The sequence below is a fragment of the Strigops habroptila genome, chromosome 2 (assembly GCF_004027225.2).
Source record: "Strigops habroptila isolate Jane chromosome 2, bStrHab1.2.pri, whole genome shotgun sequence".
NCBI classification, from domain to species: Eukaryota; Metazoa; Chordata; class Aves; order Psittaciformes; family Psittacidae; genus Strigops; species Strigops habroptila.
The window spans coordinates 97,345,817-97,363,637 of NC_044278.2; the positions used below are offsets into that span (position 1 = coordinate 97,345,817).

Here is a 17,821-nt window from a genome sequence, read left to right on the forward strand (position 1 = left end):
AAAAAAAAAAAGGCAAAATGAAATAAATAAAGATTTTTTTTTTTTTTAACAGAATAATTATATTACATCTCTGCTTTTCACTGTTCTCTCAATTATCTAAGGAATATACGGTTACTTAGTATTATTGCAGTGTAATTGATGCAAATGTCACTTTGTACGGCCAGGCTTTTTTTAGATTAATAGATTAGTCTAGCAGATGGTTGTGCTATAATTGCAATTTTTGGGGGACTAATTGTGCATCTTTTTTCTTCTGTATCTTCTAGGCTGTACTGACTGAGTACAAATTAAAAGCTATTGAATATGTTCATGGATACTTTTCTAGTGAACAGGTAAAAGCCAACACTGTCATGGATTTAATGGGAGCTATTGGTTTTGTGTATTCAGAAAGTCATACTGAGGCTGATCATATTACCTTTTTTATTTATTAACTGAGGAGATTTAATTCCTCATTTTTATATCAGAATTAAATTGCTAAAAATAGTTCCAAGTTGTTTCGTTACCAAATTATTATGTCTTCATTGTTGCTGTGTGGAGAAAATTAGAGATATTTATCATAATGGAATTTAGGATTATTTTGCATGTATTTTCTAAACTGGCACATAGTAATAAATAGCTAATTTATTTTGATACTGTGTAGATTTTTTTCCTCCTTTGTTGATTTTATTTATTTTTGTGTGTGTGTATGTTTGGTGAACATGCTGTTTAAGATACTGAGAGTTCATAAGCTTTTTCAGAAAGACTTTTATTATTATTATTCTAATACGTGGGTAATTGCTGTGCATATATGCAAATATATAGAGAGCAGTAAGTATCTATTTTAAGTATTTCCATAGAAAATGTGTCTCTTGTAACGTAGAATTTTTAGGTGCCTAGTTAGAAATAAAAACAACTTTACATGCTGGTAGGCACTGATAATCAAACAGCACAGACATGTTTTTTAGCAGTATACCACTATACCCCAAAAATGGAAAGATCATATTGATGCTGTTAGCATAATTTTTTAACGTATATAAAAGATTAATTGAAGACCTTTCTGTTGCAGGTTGTTGAGTTACTAAGATACTTTTCCTGGGCTGAACCACAGCTTAAGGCAATAAAAGCTTTACAGCATGTAAGTTCTTGTGACATAATCTTGTCAAGTAAATTTGCCCACTTAATCTCATTTTAGTTTTGTGATGTCTGCTTTTGCAACTGCTGGCTCAGCCTGCCCTTATCTTCAAAGTTTCCTCTTCATCTCTTTCTTTTTCAGTGGTGTCAAAATACGAAACTTCATACTTTTAACCAGGGAATCTTTGCTGACTAAAGTATCTTTTACTTTCCTGTGTATCACAAAATAGATGTAGCCCTTTGTAACTATTGTTAACTTCCTAATTTCTTTGGTTTTGGCAAGTGCTTTTTGGAGTTTCGAAGTTAGCATATGAAGTCTTCTTACCAATGGGAAGGAGAGGGAGAATAACAAATGTTTACTGAAATATATTATATGAAGCTGTTACTGAGTTGCATTCTGAGTTTAAAATAATTGTACTGCCTTATTTTAGATACACTTTCTCTCTTTCTTGCTTATTTGTCAGAAAATAGTGGCAGTTCCGGCATCGAAAATGGTTAATATTCTCAACTGCTTCACATTCAGTAAAGATAAACTTATTGCCCTTGAAATCTTAGCTTCGTAAGTATCTCTCACGTTGTATTTCCTTAACTTGTGTTGTTTTTACTGGTGTTTGACTATGTAAAACTTAAGATACTTCTAGAAGGAAGTGCTGTGGCCAGGTAAGGTAAAGCACAAATCCATTATTGATAGGGCTGTAAAAAGAAGACGTAGAAGTAGACATTGTGGAAAACTGCATAGTTCATCTAAGTCTTGAGCATGCTGCTATGTGGGCTTCTGCCTGCTGGAAAACTGCTAGTTTGCTAATGTTTTTACAGTGGCTTCAAATCTTGTAGAGAATGAAGAAGGCCTTAAGCTTATTTCTGCTCACTGAAATGTAAAAGGCTTGAGACCAGAGTATTCTGGGAGTTGACCCTTTCACATTTGAAAAGCCCTCTAAATATTACCTACGTAAAAATGAGTTAAGTGAATCATTCTCTTAAGTTGAAAAATTTGATTTACAGATCTATAGAAGCTGTATGGATATTCCATATTTATGTTTACGCAGAAAGTTGGAGTATTTTGCTGAATACAGCTGCTTTAAAGGACCTACCTTTTACATATATTTATGTTGGAACTCTTCCTGCTTTAAGGGATTTATTATATAAAGTGCTGTTCTGTTTGGGGTTGGGTTTGTTGGTTGGTTTTTTTTGCATGAAGTATGTCTGCCTTGCCTATGAAAGCTATATATTACAGCCAGTTTGAACATTTTGGGCACATAAATTCATTATTTAGATATCATAAAACAAATAAGAAAGAGGATGTAGACATGATCTTGCTTTTGGAATTGATCTTTTAGAAGCTGTATGAATGCTCCTATTCTCTTGCAGACAAAAACAAAACAGGGTAGCCTAAAGGAAGTTCAGTGGTGCACTAAACCAACATATTTTGCTGCTTGAAATGAGACTGGAACTCATAGACTCGTTTAGTTGCTATACCTCAGATGGTGTGAGGGGAAAATGTGGTAACTTCTTTAACTGTTGAATTTCTACAGTGTAAGAGCATAGTAAGGGAGTCATGTTAGGGAAATCCTAACCCAAATCTATGTACTACTTACTTTGCTAATCAAAACTAGAGGAAAAAGTGCAACATTCATTCACATTTTAATACCATTCTTTGAGGTGTTTTGTTTTCTCTTTGTTCAACATTCCGCTGGTTCCAATTCTTCTAATATCCTCCTTTAAGAAGCCTCCCTTTTTGGACCTGTATTGTATTTCCAGTAGTTTGGGTGGGGCATGTAATGTTTGACAGCAATAAAAGTTTTGAGGTCAGGGTTTTGAAAAAGGCAGGTAGAATCAGGCACTTGCACATTTGATTGTTCTCTTTGGTGTGTCTAGTGTTATTTTGGGGAGAGGAGCAAGGAGAAAGGAAGGGTACTTTTTTGAACTCTGTATGTGAGGGTTTCACTAGCTCTGCAGAACATGGAGAGAATTGCCAGTAGCTTATTCTTTTTCATTCTAGAGTAAATAAGATGAAAATTTGTTTCTCTACCAGTCTAGCAACAAACAGTGCCAAATGGAGTAGCTGCTTCTTTTCTGTTGTCCCTGGAGTTGTGTGCTAGTAGCAATTAAAGCTTTCCAACAAACTGTTGTGATGCAAAATTCACTTTGTCAACAATTATTTTTGCCATAAAGTTTAGCCATTGTTGTCCATTGTTCCATATCGATACTTAATTCTAATACCATGCCTTACTTACAGGTATGAAGTCCATATTTAAGACTGGGATTTTTACTTTAATAATAATATTATGATCTTAACTAATTATGTTTTTCTAATGCATGTTGGTACTGGCTGAATAAATGTTGATTGCTTTTCAGTAGTCCATTATTTCTGTTAAGTGTAGGTGGTGGCAATAATTGTCAATGTTTTCATTTATAGCAACATTGTTGATGCTCAGAATTATCGCCTTATTGAAGATCTGTTCAGAATTAATATGTCAGAGAAGAAAAGATGCAGAAGAATTCTTGAACAGGTAGTCATGATACTCTAGTATCCTTGGTTCTGTCAAATATGGTGTTGTTTCCGTCCATATAGTCATTGTGGGATCAGGACTTACCATGAGGACTGCTGGGAGCTACTGGTGGAAGACCAGCTGAAAGAAGTAGCTGCAAAAAGACAATTAGAGCTATCTCATACATGTGCTAAAAAAGGGAAGTTTCTGTCAAGCATTAGGATCATATGGAAAAAGGGGCACAGAACTGCAACCAGTGCTGAAGGAAAAAGTCCACGTTTACTTTAGAGAACACCAAGTGCTTAACCCCAAGTTCAGTAGAAGCAGAGATAGTCTGAATACAGTTACTCAAAGGGGATTTTAGCAGAACCTCACACTATTTGGGAATAAGATTTGAGATGAAGTTTTGAATTGTTCCATATAGGTTGTTTCATGCAGTCTAAATGTCATGAAATAGTAGTTTATTTCTTTAAAGCATTGAATATGATAGGAATTAACGTCCTTTCTTGATTATTTTGCAGGCTTCAAAAACAGGTTGTAAGGCTCCTCATGCTATGATATCATCCTGTGGCATGATTCCAGGCAACCCTTATCCCAAGGGCAAACCAAGCCGCATAAATGGAATTTTCCCAGTAAGCATGATCCTCTGCTTTTACTTTTCACAGCATCCTTGCGTTAGGATTCATTACAGTACAACCAAAAACAGGATTCATATACGTGGAAGGAGGAGTGGAATCAAAAGCAATGTTGTTGGGTATTTTTATTACCCCATTCCACATTTATAGGGAATTTGCATTATTTTTATTTACCCGTTCTTTCTATGCTGCTTCAGGTAAAGATTTCTGCATAAATAAGACATCGTTCATACAAAGAAAACATTGTAAATTGTATCAGTATATAGCAGAATCAGCCTTACTGGTAGGTTGATAAGATGACCTAATATGGTCACTTACAGTACTGCTGCTAATCTTAGTGTAGTTCTTAAACAACCATGTGAAGTATTTCCTGTGAACCCTTAAGGGACTGCAAAATGTTAGTTATCATGTCCACAAGTCAAAATTCAGAATTCTAATTATGTCAGAAACATGGACTGCTTAATATGCATCTCTTCATAAAAGCTCAGTGTTATAAACCAAGCTATTGGAGTGCTCTTGCTTATCATTTTACAACCCTAGAACACAGTTTCTTTTCCATAACAAACATGATTGAGTATCAGCTTCAGAATATTCAAAAACTCAATTGTAGTTTAGGGGAAAAAAACCAAATATGCAGAAATCTTATAGCAAGATTTACTTCTGAAATAATACTTAATTGTTTAATTTTCTTTTGTTTCAGGGAACCTCTATCAAAAAGGACACAGAAGAGTATACTAATGAAGGAAAAGGAATAGCAGCCCGTATACTTGGACCATCCAAACCAGTATGTCTAATGAATGAATAAATTAATGAAACTTTAAGGAAAAAAAAATTCCAACCACCAGTTATTTCAATGAGGCTTTGATATAAAATGCTGTTATGTGGCAAGACTGTAGAGCAATAATTTAAACAAGGCTAAACTTCTACAATAAAGATATATGACCTAGGTTTTTTTTAATTTATCTTGAAAAGAAGCTCTAGTTTATGTCTGGGTTCTTTAATGAGTACAATGTATGTGCATTTGAAGGCAGAATTTAAATTACAGTAGTAGAAAACTAAAAGCATTTTTAGTAGTCCGTCACAAGCTAGTGGAAGTTTTAGATACAAATATATGCAACTTTTTATTACAATCGCTGAGGTTTTCCCATGTGAGCATTAAAAAATGCCTGCATCTTGGAAACTTGAATTACAACAGTGCCTTAGAGGGTTCTTGTTTCTTAACAAGACAGCTGATCTGTATTTCAAAATCTTTTAAGCATGTGGGAAAAACTTTCAGTGAACCTGATACTGCTTTGAAATAACATCCAAATGCTTTATTTTCACTTGTGTTATTGGATGTTTCCCACTAAGCTGTATTATTTTAAAGGAACAGGTGTCATAAGTCTTGGTTAGTTTTAAATGTGCTATATCTTTAAAACGAGATGTCAGTTCAAGACTGCAGCTTGTGAAGACTACGAGGCAGGAAGGAGTTCCCTTTGTGTTCATTATTATATTATAACCTGAAGGTATACTAATAGTTAGTTTGTTTCATTCTTTTCATAAAGAGTGAAGTATTTGCAGTCACTATGGATATTATGGAGAAATTTGGTATAAAATATTTTTCCAGTGAAGAAAAAGCTGCCTGTAGTAGTATCTAAATATTAACTTTTTGTCTGAGAAACATTAGGTAATGCATTCCCTACTGACTCTTCCATTTGTTTGTTTGTTTATGTAGGCTCCATCAACCTACAATCCTCACAAACCAGTTCCATACCCCATCCCACCATGTCGGCCACATGCAACTATTGCACCAAGTAAGGCTTCTGTGTGTTTTAGCTTGATGCTATTGTTTCGTTTGTTTACCTTTAAGTAGTAAGTGTCAAGTGTCAATTTCACTGACCATGATCATATCTGAAATTGGCTTGTGCTCCTTAAATGTGCTCTGGGTACTGATTTCTACTTCTTCCTGTCATGACTGCAGAGTTCATAAAAAGAGGAATATGTTGACTTCTTTTCCAACATCCACATAAGGAAAATTCACAATCCTGTGCTGATGACAGAATGTCTTTTATGGGAGGCATTGTGCATGTTAGACAAGACTAGGGCTGTGTCTTTGTTGTGACGTTTGACCAATGTTTAGGCTTTGGCTGGACAAGTCTTGTTGCTGTTGTACCAAACTGAGGATATAGTCAGACACAGCTCTGAATTGAGTGGAAATAAGTAGGAGCTTTCTGAAGGACAGTAATCTGCTTCTCAGTTGCTTTCAACATTACATTCTCTCCATCACAATGGAGAGAAAAGTTTCGTAAAGGAAAAGTTTAAGTATGCAGATTTCAGTCTCAGAAGGGACATAGTAATTGCCTTTTCCTGTGTTTAGTCTGACTATTCCTAGCCTTGTGCCTTAGGCAAGCTCTAGTCTTTCTTCATAAACTCTTCTCTCTTTCCTCTGCTGCATCAGTTTTTCAATTCCACATATTTTTGGAAGGGAGCAAGGCAATGGCCAATTCTTTGGAAGAAAAGGTTGGGGTACTTACATAGTCAGACTCTGATCTTTTTGACCAGCAGCTGAAAGCTTTTCCTAATCTTGCAATTCAGTACTGCAAAACAAGGAGTGCTCTGGTTAGGAAGTTTGCTTTTCACTGATGTTAAGGATTTCGGGGAGTTTTTAAGGTATTTGAGAAGAAAGTGTGGTAGAGCTTTTGGCATGCATGTTGAAGGGTGAGTCATCTAACCAACTTGAAGTCTTTCTATAGTCAGCTTGGAGAAATGGGTGCTACCAGTGGCTAAAGTAAGTCTGGTGATTTGTGTCCTACAGATTACTTGCTCCCTGGAAAGTGTACAGGAAATTGCAGACTAGCTCAATTTAATATTAAATAAATCCTACTCAAACTAAGTTAGGCACAAAATTTGGCCTGTGACTGGATGTAAGTATTGCTACATTTTAGGATATGAAACAGCTTTTGAGGTTTCAGGTCTTACCGGGCTGCAGCATGTTTTTTAAAAAAAACTCTTGAGACCACAGAACTCATAAGTGATACATATATTTATGTATATAATAAATGTGTTTAATGAGATTGCAGAATCTGACCTGAAACTATTGAACGTGATTGTTTTCAAGCAATGGTGAGAATGATGTTTTGTTTTCTGCCTCTTATATGTATCTTTCTGCCTCTTATATGTATTAAATGGTTTAACATTTCCTTCCTGGGTGACACAGTGATTGATAGTTTTCTGGTTTTCAGCCAAGAGTTGTCACGCAAGAAATCTTATCATTAAGTAGAACTATTATGAAAGTGTGAAATCGAAAGCACTTACAGTACTGCTCAAGTAATACCTTTTCCCCATGAAGCATAAGTTCAAGTACAATAAATATTTTATATTAAAATAACTTCCTAGCCCACTTGAATTTCTTAGCATTTAAAGAAATGTTGAAGAATGATAGAGTAAGTATTTGAGATGGGACATTTTTCTCTGAAATTTCTGTCACTAGTGTTGGAGGGCTGGACATGGTGGATGTTTGGCTCTTTTGTTAAGGCTTTAATGTTAAAGGATGAGTTGCAACAGCCTTTAAGTTAGAAATAGAAAAAGAACAAATGATGCTGCAGACACACTGAATTACTCCTCCCTTTGAGTTTTTCAGGCAAAAAGGGATTGAAAGCAATGGAAACCTGACTTTTTCAGTCTTTTTCAAGAGAACTGCCCTTACTAAAATTTGGATCACAATGCAGGTCATTCAGACAGACATCGGCAAAAGCCAGCATTCAGCCTGTGATGCTGGTCTAGCTTTTTGGTGAAGGAATGTCTTACAATCTTAAAAATGTTCTTTTAAAGGAAAAGACACTTACTGGTTCATTTAGATATGGGCCCTTCTGATGACTGAGATGTGTATTGCATTTGATATTTTAGGTGCTTACAACAATGCTGGCTTAGTTCCCATGGCTAATGTCATAGCTCCAGGCCTACCAGCTCCTCAGCCTTACACTGCTAATCAGGTGGTATCAGGTAAAGCATACATACCTTTAAAAATGTTGATAATATTTTTTTTGTAATTCATTGTTGTGAATGGATCATTCACTGCTGGAGTTTTATTTGCTTTTAAATAACAAGCTGTTGTTCTCTGTTTAGAAAATGAGGACCTTTCCAGCCAGGCAAAACCTTCTCAAAATCAAGGTAAATTGCAAATCCACAGGGGGATTTTTATGTTGATTTTATCTTTGTCATTTGTTCAGAAAATGAAAACAGCTTATTTGTTTAGTAGGATTTCCATAAGCCTCTAAGCATTTAATTACTGTTGGAATAGGATCCCTTGAGACTGGAGAAATAAAATAATCTGGGGCATTTGGCACTTAAGAGCGTTCAAACATTAAAATTAAGCCTTCTGTGTTACCTCATTAAAGTTTTGTATTCTTCAGCATATAGCATGTGAGAAATTGTGTAAAAAAAACTAAATCAAAATGAGGTTTGCAATGTAGTGCACTGAAACACTTCATTAATATCTTCGCAGTTGTTAAAACTCAGGACATAATTTGAAAACTCATTCATGTTTTCATTTCATATATTAGTTTCAGTGGGAAGTTAGGAATACAAGAGGACAGATTCTTTATTCATAATTTGTTGAAATCCATGTGTAGAATGTCTTATCCTGGACTGTTCCATCCAACTAAGTCTACCTGCACTTTTGTCTTACCCTTTAAAATCCAATTCTTCTTGTTGAAGAGAGAGTTGTGCTTTTTGGTTGTTGAGTTGTTTGGGTTTATTTTTGTCTCTTGTGTGTTTCTCTGTATGCTTTGTACACTTAGTACAAATCATAATAAATCCCATTATGAACTATTTCTTTAAAGGCTTTGATAATACTTTGCTAGATTTGACAAATAGAAACTGAGTATCTACTATTGAGTCAGGCATATTAACAAATACCCAAAATAGATAAAATGACTGTGATAAGTTCATCTCCTGTAAATATTTAGAGGCAAAAAAAAAGAAATATATATGGTTTGTCTTTTCTTCTCTATGCCCAGGGCAGGTTCTACTGAAATGTTGCTACTTCAAAGAATCACTTTATTCATATATACCCCTTTAAGTGTACATGTGTTTACAAGGTAGTTCATACAGATAAATGGATATAGCATAAGGAATAAAATCATCACTTAGGAGGAGAAATTCAGTAACAGCTCTGGGTTCTATTGCATGTGTATTTCTCTGGTGATTATCTTAACTGTGATCTTTAGGAGAGTCTTCAGCTTGGAAACAGGATGAGGAAAGAACAGAATTCAGAACTGAGCAATTGGTCTAGGGTTTTGGAAAATAATATGTAAAAGGAAGTAGTTTGCAAACTTACTAGTTTCAGATTTTCAAGATACATAAAACAGGAGTTTGTCATATGAACCCAAATATTCCATTTTTGGGTTTGTGTGCACAGATGTAGAATTTGGGCAAGAGAAATCTAAGCTGTTACTTAGAGTTGTGGGTGATGAGTTTGACTGGTTGAATCAGTGATTTGCTTACAGTTGAACAGATTATTTTAAAAGTAAAATAAAGCATGAGGATTGTTTGAGATGAATTATTAATTTACACATTCATATTCCATGGGAAACTAGAAAGAGTCATATCTAGGCTCTTGACATGCCAGTGTTCATAAGTGCAGCTCCTTTCCATTAACCTCCATATCCCCATTTGCAGTGTGCCTGTCTCTTTTTCTCCAGCTTGACTGATGTCTCTGACTTACTTTGTAGCGTTGATATAAGCTGATATTCCTAGTGGCAGGTGCTTGCCTCAATTACAGACACCTGACTAAGGACTTATAGAAATATTTCTTGATAAAGTCAAGTGCCAATGTTAGTTTAATATTGTAGTGTGATACATGAATTTAAAAGTGTACCTTCTTAGACTCTAAATCTAAAGGAAACACAGTGAAGAGAATGACCTGATTTTGAAGGAAAGAAAAATACCAGCACCTGAAATCAGCTTTCTTCAGTTGTTGACTAAACTTCTCTGAAATAATGATACATTGAATTAACTGTTTCTGAAGGAAATTCTGACCTTCAGTGAGAGTGGATGCAGAGGAGCCCAGGTGATTTGATGCTCATGGAATCTTAGATCTGTTTTGGGTACTGCCAGATGTTAGGGACCAGAGGGAGGGTGTTTACCTGTGTCGCTTAGACACTCTTACAGAGTATATGTGAGTGTCTTAACTGTCTTGCATGAGGTCGTGAAGAGGTAGTAGATGTCACAAAATGTTTTAAAGAGGAGTGGTAGCCTACGTGCTGTACAACTTGTGTGATGTGTTTGTACGTACCTTTTTGTTGTGTTTTCATAGGATCCCCTTTTCATTGTTTATATGCAGACATTGTTTGTTAGCTATTGCCTGTGTATCATATTTTGAAATGCTATATAATGTGTTTGTGTTGATTTCAAGTATTTCTGACAGTTTCAAGTATTCTTACCAGTTTTGTTTCTTTGCAGCTTTTTCTGCACAAGCGAATCAGCTCTTTACTCCTCATGGTTCTAATCCTTCAACACCTGCTGCTACTCCAGTCCCTACCCCATCACCTGTCAAGGCAATAAGCCATCCATTAGCACCCACAACTCCACTCATCTCTGGGATGAACATGTCTACCCCTGTCCTTCCTGTTTTCCCAGGACAGGTCTCCTCTTCCATCCATACATCTCAGCCATCCACCCCAGCCCCTACTGTCATCAAATCCCTTTCATTGCCTGGTGTTCCTGTCACATCTGTTCACAATGCAACCTCTACCCCTATTCCTGCAGTTTTTTCTGGGCTGGCTTCTATACCCACTGCTACACCAGCTCCGCAAGGTTCTTCCACACCCTGCACTACGCCTGCGCCTAGTGAAGCTTTCGCATCTGCTACTGCACCATTTGCTGGCCTCCCGTTTTCTGCAACCTCTTCAATTGCTTCTGCTAATAATCCTGCTCCATTGTCATCAGTTTTTGCTGGCCTCCCTTTGTCTTTGCCACCCAGTGCCCAAGGGATTTCTAGTCCTGTTCCATCCACAATTGCTAATTCTCCTGCCACTACCATCCCTGGGTCGCTTAGCTTGCCTAACCCAATTTTGTCTGTCTTAAAGGGATTTCTGACATCAAATGACACTTCATTAATTAATTCATCTGCTTTACCTTCTGCTATGACAAGTGAGCTTGCTTCTTTATCTGCTCTTGCTAATCAAAGCTCTGACCCTCCCATTTCCTCTGTCAACAAATGTTACACCCCATCAGCCACCCCCACTTCACAGCGTTCTTCCACACCAGGGCTGGCCATTTTTCCAGGTCTTCCATCCCCATCTGTTACCAATTCCAGTTCCACTCCTCCAGCATTGCCTGCACAGTCACCTTTAACAACTTCGCCATCGATTATGCCAGTCAACTGTGGCTCATCAGCCTCTCTCTTGCATGGCACAAGCCCTACTAATTCTGATCAGCAGCTCTCATCAGCCCCAGCTGCCACAAGTATCCCAGTTATGGTCAAAACAGAACCCATGAGTCCTACCCTCTCGGCCTTCAAAGGTCCTTCTCATTCGGCCAGCCCTTCTCATGGCACTGTAGGACTGTCAGCACTTGGGCGTGCATACACCTCAGCAGCTTCAGTGCCAGTCAGTTTACCCAGTTCCCTGAATCCAGCGCTGTCAGGTCTCTCTTCTTTGAGTGCTCCTCTAAACAATTCCAGTTCTCTGGCTTCCATTTCCCTCGCCCCACATGGCTCCTCTGCTCCCATTGCCCCTGTGTTCAATGGACTTCCTCCTTTTACGTCTCTAACCAGTAACTTTGCTTTTACTGGTAATCCAGCACTTACGCCACCCGTCACTCTCCCAGGGTCTTTGTTAGCTACTCCGTCTACAACTGCTTCAGCCGTGTCTGCCCCTCATGCGAGTTCCACTGCTGCCGTACTCTCAGAACTCGCCGCCTCAGCAACAGTCTCTGCTCCACCCTTCTCGCTTAACTTGTCCAGTGCCGTCCCTTCCCTTTTTTCTGTTGCCCAGGGACCTCTGGGATCATCAAACCCATCCTTCCCTGGTTTTCCTGTCTCTAACACACCCTCTGTCACTCCTGCTCTCCCTTCTTTCCCTGGCCTCCAGGCATCTTCTGCAGTAGCAGCAGTTGCACCATTGCCGGCAGCTGCCACAGCCCCATCTCCAGCTCCAGTCCTGCCAGGGTTTGCCTCGGCCTTTAGCTCAAACTTCAACTCTGCACTTGTTGCACAGGCTGGGTATGTTTCTGTTTCTGAAGGAGGTCAGAACCATTTCTTTTTCTCTTGAGCACAACACTGATTTTACTTTAGGCATAGACATTATTTTCACTCATAGTAACTAATTACAGTTAATTTTTAAAGTTAGTTCACCAATAGTTTTCCAGCTATCTTTAGAAACTGAGAGTGTAATTACGAAATAGGCTGTCCTCAGTAGTACCCATTACAACAGTCTAATCCATTGAGGTGCTGAGTGATCTTATTTCCCAGATGAAGATACTTGGCACCTCCTAGGCTTTTACAAGAATGGATTCCACGTGGGCATCCATTGACATATACAGGTAATAGCAGACAATATCGTAGATGTTCCTATGTTTTAAGGAAGTACTCAGCATTAACTTTTGTCTGAAGGTTTTTTTTTTTTTGTGTGCAAATTATAGGTGCAGTCAAGGTACAAAAATTTCTGAGTTCCTTTATTAGGTGTGCCCCGACAGTCTTGGTTTGTGTGTGCATGAATAATTTGTAGGTGGGTAGAGATTGGGCTTCTGTTTGGAAATTCTGGCCTTTATGAGGTTTAGAAAAAGAGGCGCTTTTAATTGATATAGACACAAGCTTATAGAGAGAGAAACATAAGATAACACATGATGCAGATGTTCCTAATAATAGCCGCATCTTGACATTCTTTCAGCTTGACTTCTGGACTACAGACACCGGGAAATGCAGTTTTTCCTGGTCTTTTATCACTCCCTGGTATCCCTGGCTTTCCCCAAAGTGCCGCACAATCTTCCTTACAGGAATTGCAGCATAGTGCGGCTGCACAGTCAGCACTACTACAGGTAATGTGCCTATTTGTTAATGCTATTTTGCTTCCAGTGGTCATTTGAGCATGTACTTGCGCGTTAACTTCTTGGGATTAGTTTAAGTCAGTAAATTATTAAAACCCCTAACCTGTTTGAGAACTGATACAAGGATGATGATAAAGAACAACTCATATTAACAACTTACTCAAGGCCAATGTACAGTGCTTCTGGATATTATGAGTGGGATTAAACCCATTTTGAAAACTCTTTGTAAAATGGGGAGGAGTAAAAGAAAAAAGACACACAAGTGAAATTATTGTAGGTTTGTATTAAATCTAATGAGCTGACCATGTAGTTGCAAAATTTGTGCTCAGTTCCAGTCTGATGTTCTAATACTTAGATTTCTGTGGAAAACCACTTTGTTGTGAATTACATGCCTCCCTACACACACAGTCGGATTGTCATGAATTTGTGTCTACTGTGGCTGTGCCTCTCTTGATAGTTCCCACAAATACAATTGTAATATAAGCTTGAGGTGGCTTTAGGTAATGTGTAGTTTCATCATTTCTTGTCCATGTAAGAACTTGTTTCAGTCTTCAACCTACAAAGCTTAACTGAAACTATCATCCGAGTTTGTATTTAGGTGTTTATTTTGCCTTTTGTTAAAAAAGGCCCCTCTATGGATTAAGGATTCTGGTAGGGAATTTGTCCTCTACAAAATACTAGAAGAGGCAGTTGAGTGTCTTGAATTAATGTTTTCTCTCTTCTGTGGTCCATCATTTTTTTAAATAGAGCATGTGTCTAAGTACTGTTCCACATGCAGAGTATTGTCAGATATCTTTTGAGTATCAGGGGAAATAGATTGGAAAAAGCAAATTTCTTTGTCTAGGCCACACTGCTTTTGTAGCTCAGAAATTTTTTTATTCTGTAGAAATCTATGTATGCAGATTGCATTGAAGAAACATCAGTTTTCTTGTTCACAAGTTCCAGTCACTAAAATTAACAGCTATTCAAGCAATGAAGTTCAAAGTCAGTGAAATACCAGAGCTCCTGATTAAGCTATGCATTCCAAATCATCTGGTGCTCACTTCACTGGAACATAAATGCCATTAATGCTTTCTTCATGTTTTCTCTTAATCCAATTGCTTTCCTCAGTCTGTGGTATTTCAGCGCAATTGTTGCTCTAAAGCTTAACATCTGCATATAGGTGCATTGCTCATCTCTGTTCTTTGCATACTTCAGATTATACTCTGGTTTGGCTTGACTAGGACTGGTATTGTGCCTGAAATTTTGCTTGATTTAGATTTTTGTTTGTTTCTTTGTTTTTATCATTGCTGTTTCCTAACCTCTTCTCTTCCTTGAAGGCACATTCTGCTTCTGCTCTGGAGAACTATCCAACTCAGCCTGAAGGGTTTGCTAACTATCCATCAACACCAGGAACACCATTTTCATTGCAGACAAGTCTGCCCCAGAGTGGATGGCAATGAGATAACCAGATATTTTTAAAGACTGCAGTGGTTGCTTGACAGAGCCTGATCCTATTCACTCTGAAAGCTGTCTCCACATTAGTGGGAGCATGGTCTGAACTGGGGAAAGAGGGGGGAAAACATGAGGGTAAAATGATTCCAGGAGGCTGTGTCAGATGTCAAACCCAATTTGTGGTTGCATTCAATTGATTCAGGGTCTGATCCTGTGAATTGCTGAGCATTCTTGATTCTTCTTGTAGCTTATGAGATGAATGTTTGGTGTCTTACAGGATCAGAAACATTCAAACAGATGCTTATGTAAATAGAGCAAGTGGCTGTCAAGCTGAATGGGAGAACAAGTATACTTAATAGTGTGTATAAGCACCTATCCTGTTATGTTTTGTATGGTATATATAGAATGAGATCTAGACTGAAACTAGATTCTTAAAGATGTAGATGATCTTTCATCTAGATGCACACTTCTTGTGTGTGCATAGATCAAGGTCAGTTTATGGTTCTTTGGATTTTTTTCTTCGTATGTGTGAGGATCTCCTGTTAGCAGCAGCAGTATGTTAAGGAGGGGCTACATCAGAGGGGTGTGGAGATTTTCTTATGCTTCAAAATACTGTCATGGGCTTGCTGCTGAATTGAGTACTCCTTTGTCTGAATCTGAATAGGAGAGCTAGGAAATGATGCTGTACTGTATTTGGGTAGAAGTGGATTCTGTTTTACTGGAGTATGGTTTTGCTAGCTGAGAATGTGACTTTCCAAAGTACATGAAAGCATTTTAATTTGCCCCTAAAATAATGTTCCATAACATTCTCCCTACCCCCACACCTCTCTGTGAATGAAATAATTGTACTGCGGATAGGCCACCTATCCAGCACTTTTGTCTGCAGACTTTTGTGAATGTTTACAGACATGGTTCAAGTTCTTCTCTCCCTTATACTCACAAATAAACTGGTTCTCTATATGCTTTTTGGCTAAAACCCACAACTTGATGGTGTTTAATTTATCCTGTGAATATAAGCGGGAGCAGAATTTGGACCATGGATTTTTTTTTTAGTATTTTTCCTTGGAAAATGTATGTGATTTTTAAAGGCATATAGCTAAATTAACTGTATTGGTTAGGAAGGGTTGTGATGCAGCATATAGAAAGGTCTTGCTTTGTTAGTGAAATTCAGTTGTGCATTCTTCTCATAATGTTAGTGCCTGTGGCAATGTGTAACACATCATTGAATATCATCTATTTAAGATAAACTCTTGATCGTGTTCTAGAGCCAATAGAGATGAATGATATTCAATCCTGTGGTTTTAATTAATATGTATACTATACTGTAGAAAAGCTCTGCACTTAGAGTTTTACTTTTTTAAAGATTAATTCTGCTGGGAGATGTTGCTAATGTATTTTCTTTCCAGATGTGAACAAACTTTTTTAGAACATTAATGGAAATTCCTGTATTGGTTTTTAACACAATTTTTTTAAATAAAGGTTTACAGTCATGGCAAAAAGGCTTTGCTTACTATTTGCATATTTGCCTAAAAGACAAACGAATAAACTTGGTTTTACTAAGACACTTCCTAAGGTTCGTTTCTCGATTATGCTGTTTCTTTATGGTACAGGATTGTATATCGAATTGTAAAATTGTTTTCCTAAAGAGTGGCAATAGAAATATCCTATGACATGTTTAGATTAAAAAAAATACTAGATAGTGTCCTCAATACTTTGTCAGCGATTAGGTATTCTTTCATTTTAATAATCAAATTTACATATTACTTTAAATCTAAAGATAAAAACGCATTGCACTTTAACGTTATTTTTTGAAACCGGTTGAATTCTAATGATTGTCCACTCTGAACTGCTTTTAAAATCAGTGCCTTATATCTTGACTTAAGAAATCTGTGGAAAAAAAAAAATCTCTACTATCTTTCATTACACTTGCCTTCTCATTCGTTTCATGGCTTGTTCTTTGTAGATTTGTAGATCAGTTGGAGAAGAAGAAAATAAAGTTGTTCTGAAGGGCAAATTGGGTTTTGTCCCATAGATGCGAATGTGAAGTAGTTCAAAGTCAATAAGCGTTTTGTAACCTTACTGAGGTGCTGAGTTTGATCTCCGATTTGATTCCTGGTTTCCCCATCAAGCAATCAAAGTTTGAACTAATTCATATCACTTTGTAGTAAAAAGCAAGTACCAGACATCAGCTGTTATGCAGTGCTTTATCAAAAAGTAAGCAGTTTGTACATATGTTTCTGAAAATTGAATGTCTGTTGAATGGTCATGGGGTGTGGGTTGTTTTTTTCTGTGCGAACATTAGACAGCTCAAAGATACCTAGGAGACTGTGAAGCCCTGTTTCTCCAAATGAAAACAGGTGAGAAGTAGTGTATATCTACTTCGTTAAATGCTCTTCTCTGGAAACAATCTACTTGCTAAGTGGTATCTAGCCACTCTACCCATAAAAGAGTATTTAATACACAGCTTGTGTAGTTTTACATAGAAGCATGTTAACAGTGTCAGACAAGTGAACAAATAGGTTAAGAAGTATTGAAATGTCTTGGGTATGTGTTTAGAATAGGCTCTCTGGTTCTTAGTGAGTCATACTGAGCAGGATTTTGTAAATTGAACTTTCCAGTGGTTTGGGTTAAGGTAAGTTTCAATTTCTTAAACATTTCTCCTGATGTAAAATTGTTTTTTATTGATTTTTTTTTTTTTTTTTTTTTTTTTTTTTCTTTCCTCTTCAGGAATAAGGTCTGTGTTCTCCATTGCAGCAAACTCCTGTGACCCAGCCTTGGAATTTCTGAAGGGGGTGATTTGTCCTGAGCTCTTTCATGCTTACTTGAGCACCATTTTTAAAAAGCCAAGGAAAAGTCTGCTCTTATGGCAAACTATGATGGATCTTACACTAAGCCTATGCTGGGAAGGGGTTATTGCTGTGTGACTTTGATTCTGGACTAACTATGATTTGTCATTGTTCAAGTTGCTATACTGCTATGTTTCAGCTATGTTGACAGACTGCAAAGGTAATGTATAGTGAAATGTTCTTTGAAATAAAATCTCTATTTGGAACAACCAAGAACGTACTGGGCTTGTGTTTGCAAATACAAGTTTCAGTATTTCTTTCAAGTACTTTAATTGCAGCTCTT

General features: G+C 37.2%; 1 protein-coding gene across 3 annotated transcripts in view; it reads left to right on the top strand.

Moving 5' to 3' along the window:
• Positions 1–17,751, top strand: part of PROSER1 (proline and serine rich 1) — a 20,968-nt gene extending 3,217 nt beyond the window's left edge. The window contains exons 2-13 of one of the 3 annotated variants that reach the window (XM_030475615.1): positions 264–329; positions 1,043–1,111; positions 1,572–1,666; positions 3,524–3,617; positions 4,118–4,228; positions 4,932–5,015; positions 5,946–6,024; positions 8,117–8,212; positions 8,336–8,380; positions 10,673–12,434; positions 13,102–13,249; positions 17,420–17,751. In XM_030475615.1, the coding sequence (XP_030331475.1) occupies positions 264–329; positions 1,043–1,111; positions 1,572–1,666; positions 3,524–3,617; positions 4,118–4,228; positions 4,932–5,015; positions 5,946–6,024; positions 8,117–8,212; positions 8,336–8,380; positions 10,673–12,434; positions 13,102–13,249; positions 17,420–17,425 (2,655 nt within the window). In that variant the 3' untranslated portion in view covers positions 17,426–17,751. Of the gene's footprint in view, positions 1–263; positions 330–1,042; positions 1,112–1,571; positions 1,667–3,523; positions 3,618–4,117; positions 4,229–4,931; positions 5,016–5,945; positions 6,025–8,116; positions 8,213–8,335; positions 8,381–10,672; positions 12,755–13,101; positions 13,250–14,577; positions 16,192–17,419 lie in introns of those variants that run through there. The other 2 variants (XM_030475614.1, XR_003989921.1) reach the window with 2 other exon arrangements.
• The last annotated feature ends 70 nt before the right edge of the window (positions 17,752–17,821 follow it).